This window comes from Carassius auratus, unplaced genomic scaffold, assembly GCF_003368295.1.
Source record: "Carassius auratus strain Wakin unplaced genomic scaffold, ASM336829v1 scaf_tig00045252, whole genome shotgun sequence".
Taxonomy (NCBI): domain Eukaryota; kingdom Metazoa; phylum Chordata; class Actinopteri; order Cypriniformes; family Cyprinidae; genus Carassius; species Carassius auratus.
The window spans coordinates 9-9,083 of NW_020526886.1; the positions used below are offsets into that span (position 1 = coordinate 9).

General features: G+C 42.4%; 1 protein-coding gene across 1 annotated transcript; it reads right to left on the reverse strand.

The window, feature by feature from the left end:
- Positions 1 to 339: 339 nt before the first annotated feature.
- Positions 340 to 7,873, reverse strand: LOC113087729 (uncharacterized; the record flags this gene model as incomplete). Its single annotated transcript, XM_026255644.1, has 2 exons — positions 7,628 to 7,873; positions 340 to 7,228 (listed from the first exon to the last, which is right to left on the reverse strand). A coding segment is annotated over exon 2 (6,888 nt), but the record flags the coding sequence as incomplete, so codon positions are not given.
- Positions 7,874 to 9,075: the final 1,202 nt, after the last annotated feature.

Below are 9,075 nucleotides of genomic sequence, written 5' to 3' on the forward strand. Positions count from 1 at the left end.
ACTGCGTCCTGTATTCTGCTTGCCTTTCACTTCCTGTCTCTGTCTGGAAGCTGCGCACACTACTCCTTCGTCCTTTGCTGCTGACTCTAGGTAACTCAGGGACACAACACCTTTATATTACCACGGACAACACAATATAACCGGCAACGTTACTGCCGGTCGATAAAGGAGGTTAAATGGAACCTCAGTTCAATATGGCTTAAGGCCAAGACACCACTCATTACAGAAGCCACTGGGGAACTAAGGCTGGTGTTGCCCCACTGTTGTCGTTAATGCTGATTCAGTGGCCCCAGTGACCTGGTATAGCGGGCAATTCACCTATGGAAAAAAACGCAATACACAGTACACAGGATTGTGGTAACTGTGGTAGGTCTCTAACACGCCCGATTGATGACAGAAGTCCGGATTTGAAATGTAGATGTGGTCAAGTAGTGTGTGCTTTTCCGTCGTCGCTGATGTAATCAGTTGCGTGTATCCTCGAGATTGAAACAACTCCAGAATAGGTTTTTTTCCAGGGTGTAGGAGGTCCTCGTTGAAATCTCCACAGATGATGACGAGATCGTTGTGTGTGAGGTCCAGGTAATCCAGCATACTCTTCAGGTTGGTCAAGAAATCTCCAACACTGTACTGTGGTGGCCTATACACAGCTACGACTGCTGCTTTTATTGGGGAATCCAATTTGATCACAGCAAACTCCAGATCAGTCACATTTTGTATATATTGCCTGGGCTGAGTTGGAATGTGCTCCTTGCAATATATTGCTACTCCACCTCCATTTTTCCTTCCAAGTTCTTGATGTGTGGAGTAGGAGACATGCCTGTTGCGTGTGAACAAGTTGTATCCTTCCAATTGGAGATCTGAAGTAGATGATCCAGTCAGGTGTGTTTCTGTTAAACACAGAACATCGGCGAGTTTTAGCTCATGATGGCATCTGATATCCTCCATGTGAGATGCCAGTCCTTCCGTGTTGTGATGGATGATGGTGAGTGTCTGTTCCTGCCTATTGTCCCACACATGCTGCAGAAGTGGCATGATTTCTTCAACTCTTGCTCTTCTCATGCTTTGCAAAGAGGTTGTGATTTCAGGATCAGCATATATCTTCTTGTCGTCGAAATCCGTGATGTGTAATCCTTGTAGAGATGTCGTTCTGCTGAGGGCAACGTAGGCCATTCCCGGCTCAAAAATCTTCTTCAATGACACTACTGCAGAGTGCATTGTCATGCCTTGAACTTTGTGGGCTGTGCAGGCGTAAGCTAGCTTAATGGGATACTGTCGACGAACGGCTCCTTTCCTCAGACTTTCTTCAGATCTCTCAATGTAAACCAAGACGTCTTCTTCACCTCGTACCTTTTTACGGTGTTTCTGACCGGCGTTCGGATTGTCAAGTTGAAGTCCTAACATTTGTACGGTGTCGATTCCATCTTTTGTTTTGGTGACGATGTTTGCAATCGTGCCAAAACATCCATTGACAATTCCATCTTCTACGTCCAGGTTCCTGGTTACCATCACACGAACTCCCACTGCAACTTGCATTGTGTCCAGCAAGTCGTCCTTTTTTCCAGTGACAGGTTTGTTTAATCGCTTCATCCTTCCTGTTCTTGGGTCTTTCCTGTAGTCTTCGGCATCAATTGTTATGATGTCAGCGAAGAGGGCCTGTACAATCTCGGTATTGTACTTGTCAACCTCTTTGTTAGTGGCGAATATGTGTAGAGCATCACGTGGACAGTCTTCTGGCTTCTTCACAGCCTGGAATAACAAAGCTCGATCATCTTCCCTGAGAGCTTCTGTCTTCTGCCTCACTCGTAGTCTGTTCAACAGTTCAGCGAAAGCGAGGTCTTCTTTCTGCCGCATGATCTCTGTGAGTGTGATGATTTGAAAATGGTCCTTCCAGAAGTCCAGCATATCCTCTTCATACACACAGAGCGGTTTGGCTTTACCAAGCGGTGGCAGTTGATAATAATCCCCTACGACGAGGCAAGATATTCCTCCAAAAGGTTTCTTGTTGCCTTTGATCTGCTGAAATCTCCAGTTTACGTATGTGAACAGATCCTTTGAAACCATGGATATTTCGTCGATGATAAGAATCTCCACGTCGCGTAATCCTGCTCTCACTTCATCAAGGGCGTTCCCAAGTCCTTGATAAGGTGGCTTCAGACTCCTTGGCAGTTTTAAAAGGGAATGCAGCGTTTTTCCAGAGATGTTGAATGCTGCAGTTCCAGTAAACGCAGACAACAACACCGTGGGCACGGAGAGATCCCCTTCTTCCCGGAGTCGAGGGAGTTGTCGCAGAATCTTAGTTGCTTCCGAGTGTATGCACTTGATGACGTGCGATTTCCCACAACCTGCACCGCCTGACAAAAAGTAAAAAAACTGCTCTGGATTGTGACCCCACACACGCTTTTGACACCACTGGCGGACAGTGTAAAAAATTGCTGCCTGCGTCTCATTTAGACTCCTAAACATCTTCCTCAGATATTCATTAGTCATCTGTGGTGCCTCAATCTGTGGTACGACTCCGTCTCCATCTTCACGACGAATCTGGTATTCTGGAACATCATCCTGTTCATTTTCTTCTGGATGGACGTCTTGTTGTTCTGCAATACACTCCATCCGATCAACGTCGATTTCAGGGGCAAAAGCACACCAAGCATTCTCAGATGGTCCTTCCCGCTGCAGCTGTTCATATGCTTCGTCCACTTTTTTGCCGTGCTTTTCAAACTTCTTCTGTTGTGCTTTAACTAAGCCACGGACAGGGAATCGGAAATTGGGGTGTGACGGGAGTTCTACAAGTCCCCTTTTGTAAAACTCCTGATACGTTGGAAACCCTTGAGGTTTCAGCTGTTCGTTGACACGATGTGGCACGTAAAGTTTTACCATTGTTCCGCAAAACTTCTCCGGTTGCTTCTCCTCCGAAAAGCGAGCATACCTGACAATTGCAGCCTTACCAACAGTTCTCTTCTGAATGAATCCCATATCGTTGAGGAGTGGGAGGACATTCTTTCCTTTAGTTTGCCGACCATACACAACACGGTAATTAGACACAAAGTCTGCAAGGCACATCTTTTCAAACTCCAGTGTTCGAGGCCTTGCTCTGTATTTCTCTATAATACCTGACATCCAGACATCCTCTGAATCAGGATCTTTGCTGTGTAGGACACTACGGGGCAAACTCATCCTCAGGGCATCATCATCCGTCGGTATAAACACAACATTTCGTGAACACTTCTTCAATGGTAAGCTGCATGTCCGTGCCACAGACTCCTGAGCACTCACTTGCCGGTGTTTGGAGTAGGCCTGCATTATCTGCTTCATTTCGTCCTCTTCGTTTACGTTGGTTTCCCGAACACCCTTGATCACGGTCTTCAGGTAATCATTCATTTCGTGTTCTGGCTTGGAAATGTAGGACAACATGTACATGATGCAGCTGAAAGAGTCAAGAACGAACTGTATGTCCATGTTGGCGTTCCATGCCCTCAGCAAATCTGGGTTGTATCCATTCACCCAAGCCTCCTTTGGATCACGCTTCAGCAAAATCACGTTTGAAGTGGACAGTGCCTCAGCGTATTTACAGTAATCATCCATGGACAGATTACATTTGGTCAGCAAGTCTGACAAGTTGTCAAAGGAGGCCTGGGGATCGTTCAGCAAGTCCCACACTGGCTTGAGTTTAGTCCTGGCTTCTTTCATTGCTTTTCGAGCAGCGTCCTGTCTCCTCTTCTTTCTCTCTTGTTGGTGTTGGTCTTCATTTTCATCTTCCTCAGGACGTTGTGGAGCGTCTTGTCTTCTCTTCTTTCTCTCTTGGTGGTGTTGTTCTTCGTTTTCATCTTCCTCAGGACGTTGTGGTCGTGGACGGGTGATGGTGGTGCTTGACATGGGAAGTTTAGGGAACCCATATCTACACAACACATTTCCTTTCTTGCAAGATTTGGAGTGCTTCTTGCTGTGAAGCTGAACTTCGGTGACAATTTGATGAAGCTCGGGATCGGTGGTAGGGTCCGGCAACTGGCAGGTTATGTAACGGTCAATAAAGTCACACACTACTTGGTCGGACTGATTTTCAAATTCAGGTGCCCCTTTTACCCAGGCCAGCAGATGAATGTGTGGGCTTCCTCTGGCTTGAAACTCCACGCGATAAAAGTAATCCTCGACTTCGCCGATGGGTTGAGCAGGTGACAAAAGCAGATGATTCATTAATGCATCCACTCGTTTTTCAAACATCCGCATGACGGTGACGGGGTTACTTCGGAGGATTTCACATTTCGTCGTCCAGTCAAGCTCTGAAAAGACGACCTCTTCACCTTGCTGAGCCTTGATTGCCGTTATCACTTCTGGCCATCGCATTTCGGCTGCACTGAATGTGCAAAAAAAAGTAGGATTCCCTAACTGCCTGATCATGGCCTGTAGATCTCTCAACGTTTTCTCCCAATAAGATGGAGTGCCTCTCAGGGGTTGCATAAACCTTGTTGCGTCACGGCTGTGGACCAGTCTTTCGACCTCAAGATCATCCTGAAGAAGCTTGTTGGAGATTCTACGTCCATCTTTTGTAACGGGTTTGCCCTTTCGCAACTGGATAGACATGCTGTTTCTAGCCATGTGCGTTTCAGTGACAAACTGCGCAAAGAAGAGATAACTCTGGTCTTTGGCAAAACGAGTATCAACGCAGAACAGTCTAGCATTGAAATACATGCTTGGTGATAATGCAACTTGTCGTGCCTCATCAATTGTGTTCTGTCCAGTGGGAAACTGTACGGGGAAGGCCATGGCTTCCAATTTGGGAACCTTGAAAAATCCGACTGGCTTTTTCCCTTGAGCAGGCGCAATGCTGAAGATTCCCTCACCGTACGACAGCAAGTCCTGTCCAATGTCGAGTGGTTGCATGCATGTGTCCAGAGTGAGGCCAGGCCTGAGCTCATCCTTTTCTTCTGTGCTGACATGCTGCTCATCCTGTTCAGAGACAACAACTTCCTGTTTCTCCTCTGTGTCATGCAGCTCATCATTAGGGAGAAATTCAAATGTGGCAGCATCACTTATAAAGATGTCCCTATATTCTGAATGCATCGCTTTCAGTTTTGTTAATGCTGCTAGCACATTGTGCATATTCACTGTATGGAAGTGTTGGTATCCTCTGAACTTGATGTGTCTTTTCAGCTTCACCTGTAGGAGCTGGGACTCACTGTTAGGCCTTGGGAGACAGTTAACTGTTTTCTCCACCTCAGAGGGCACACACACAACAGCACCATAAACCGATCGTTGCTGTCCTTTTGGCAATGCAACTATTTTTGCAAAAGGAACAATTTTGGCGATAAGCTGTCGTTCAAGAACATTCAGCTCAAGCAGTTCTGCAGGGATGGGTGGCAATTCAAGTCTGTTTGCCGCTGCAATAGAAGGCATGGATCCTCTCTTCAGATGGCTGTCACAGGTGTGGCAGATCCACTCCTGTCTTCGCTCATCTGGAACTGCACAAGGAACTGAGCAGGCACTGTCACAAGCATGAACATATTTCCCGGTTAAGCAAAAGGCTGTAATATGAACATTTTTGATGTATCGTGTTCTATTACACATCTTGACCTGATTTGGAAAAAGGGTCCTGTGACAGACTGTGCAGATGTAAGTTGGACCGTGCAGACTTTGACACCGAAATGCAGATATGGCCTTCTGAATCAAGCTGTTGGATACAGGCTGGTTTGTCGCATCAGAAATGGGTGTATTCTGGCTGAAACGAATGTATGGCTTGTATTTTCTCTTGATCCTTAATGCACATCTCAATTTGTGAAGAATGTGGAATCCAGGATCAGTAAGACACTTCTGTTTCTTCTGGAAAGTACAACGTAGAATGTGATGTGACCTAAACTTTGAATCACCTGCGTATCTTCTGGCCATGTAGTCCTTCATTTTCTTTTGGAAAAGATCATCCATCTTGTACCTTCTGACCATGTAGTTCTTCATCTTCCTCTGGAAAACATCATCAGTATGGTACCTCCTGATGATGTATTCCTTCTTTTTCTTGTGGAGAGGAGCATCAGTGTGGTACCTCCTGGCCATGTATTCCTTCATTTTCTTCTGGAAAACAGCATCAGTGTGGTACCTTCTGACAAGGTACTCCCTCTTTTTGTTTCTGACAAAAGGATCTTGATTAAACTTCCTTTTCTTAATTCGAAACTGCAAACTGGTGGCATACTTCTCTTTCTCATAGACTCTTCTTTTACGTTCTCGAATTTCAAAATGTGAAGTTTTGTCCTCTGTTCCTGCACACTGTTTTGCCATTTTACGTATTTGCTTTCTTCTTCGCTGCTTGTTTGTTTTTAAAACCTTTATGACACTTTGGTTTTTGTCATCTATCTGAACTACATTTTCAGGGATTCTGATGTCAGCAGTTTGTATTTTTGGCAGAGGTGAGGTTACTTGAGATGGTGAGACACATGCCGCTGATGAGCATGGTTCCTCAGACTGTTGCTCCATTTCAAATGAAACGGCCATGAATTCATAGCAAGCTTGAGGACCACGATTCCAAAAAAGTTCAAGTAATCTGTTGATCATGTCATGCAGGTTGGTGAAAGTAAGCATAACTGCCGTTCCATCACCGGTAGGATGTGGAAAACCTTCGGCAGTTCTGGAATGGGAATCAAAATATCCATATCTTCCAGATCTGTCTCTGAAGACAGCAAAGCACTCTGGAGAAACAATAAGCAGTGCATGGCTGACATCTGTTGAGAGACACTGAAGTCTTTCATCAAGAGGAATCCACCACGCGTCCATTTCCTGAGTTCCTCTGTCTCTTAGATACCCCATCACCACTTCTGACTTTTGGACGGTGTAGTTGTGGTTAAAAGTCGAGATGCTCACAGGTACTTCAGCCATGCTTAGAAGATCCTGTCGGAATCTTCCTTCAGCCATAAGCTGCATTTTAATGCCAACATACAAAGCATCCCCTTGCTCTAGCACCCTGTCAAGATCAGGCTGTTCGAACGAAGTTCCCTCACTGTGGTACGCAAGGAATGTCAGCGCTACACATGTGCACTGAGTGTTTCGTGAGAAAACATCATACCTTGCATCACTCTGGCAGTGAGACGCCTGCACGGATATAACTCTAGATGTGTTGTCTCCATCTTCATACTGCTGTCCATCAGAAACCTGAGCAACACCTCTACTGATGCTTGTCTTTTCTGTCAGGTCTAACTTTGTCCAACGAACTTTTTGAGCCCGGGATCTCCTACCTTTCCGAGGCATCCTTCAAAAGAACAAAAGAAAAATATGAGGATACAGACCAATGACATGATATAAAATAATCCCTGACATATCTGACTAGGACATTAATTAAAAATAACTTGGTTAACATGCTGTATGTATGCAAACAAAGAAGTGCTTAATTTTCAAACATACTTCACATTAGAATAAGTTAATTTAGTTAGATTACAGCCTTTGGCAATTTTATGATCATAATACTCAACCTTTTTTAGCTAAATTAATTTAATAATCCAAGTTTAACGTCAAGATCATCTGTTCTGATTGTTTTTATTAATATTATTATTATTAGTATTAAGCAGATGAATTAAAATGGTCTTTATGCTACAATCAAAAAGTACTGTATTCAATAAGCATTTTTTACAAGATATTTTCAGTCACTTACTTCACGAAAGGCTGAAGCGATACAACCTGCAAAGTATTCTCAAGAAAAAAACAAGTTAATTGACAAGAAAAAGAATGACTTACAAATACAGCTAATACACCTTTTCAAATAAAAGAACAGAAGCAGATAAAACAAATTATGAATGTAATATTAAAATACTTAATTTATTTCCAAAGAAAAAAAAACAATAGCAGATTAAACACCTAGTATTAAAAGAACAGGAGTATTTGAACACAAATCAAAGTAGTTTTGAAAATGATTTTTTTTTTTTTTTGGTGAGTGGGTGGGGGGTTGGTGAGGGGAGGGAAGGGGAAGGATGGGTTGGGGTTAATGGGTGGGAAGAACAATTCAGAAGAACTGCTGCTTGGAGAAAATCCAAAACCTGGAAAAGAAAAACATATTAGGCTACTATACTGATAATAATAATAAAAATAAAATGACATTTCATCATTTAGGCATTTTTCACACTAACCAGGGGTTCAGCTGCAGAGAAAAATGCAGGCTGTGCTCTGAATAAATGGTCTGCAAAACATACATAATATGCAAAGGCATCCATAAATGTTTTTTCAATACAGTAAGATTTTCAATAGAAATTATATTCCAAACCTAATGCTACTGTAAGTGATTGGACAAAGAGATTCCTCAGTGTTGTAAAACACAAAAGTAGCTAAATATAATCTTTTGTCAATATAATATACTGACTGCCAAACAATATGACAAAACCTAAATGATTGACAGGCAGAAAGCTTTTTTTTATTTTTGGTTTAGGGAATTATCCAAACTTGCATACTTCTCTACTATATAGTAGAGTGAAAAGTAGTAGATGAAAAGTACTTGAATGACCTACCACTTCTACTGAGATTCTTTAGTTTAATTTATCCCATGAGCCCACAGTAGGGAAATTGTGAACTGTATTGTAACTTGATGCTGTAGCTCACATGACTGTAATACATCTGCGTATACCACACATGTTAGATAATTTTTTAATTGATAGCAAAATTATTACTTCAGTATACTATAATTATATAGTATGTATACTTAAATATACTATAAAAAATTAATCATGGGTCTTGTAATTTTCATTAACGAAATTAAGTAGATAATTAAAAATAATGTGTGGATTTCAATAAAGAAATTGTGATTCAGTGTTGCATACAAAATAGTGAGGACTTTTTACTAATAAAACCAAGAGATAAGTTTTCCTAATTTTTTTAAGGAGACTTTTTCAGTTTGGTGCTTGAATTGGGGAACTGATTAAACTAAAATAATTAAGGAAAGAAGACTGCCTGTTTATTTTTTAGAGAATAAGCTCAATTTTGCAGTTTTGTTTTAGATGTTATTGTTAGTTCCCAGCATGCTTTGCATGTGGCTGGAAATGGAAAGCAAATTTTTTGTTTAATGTTCAGTTACGTTTGACATTTGTAAGAGATGCTGTTACAATGACGTTT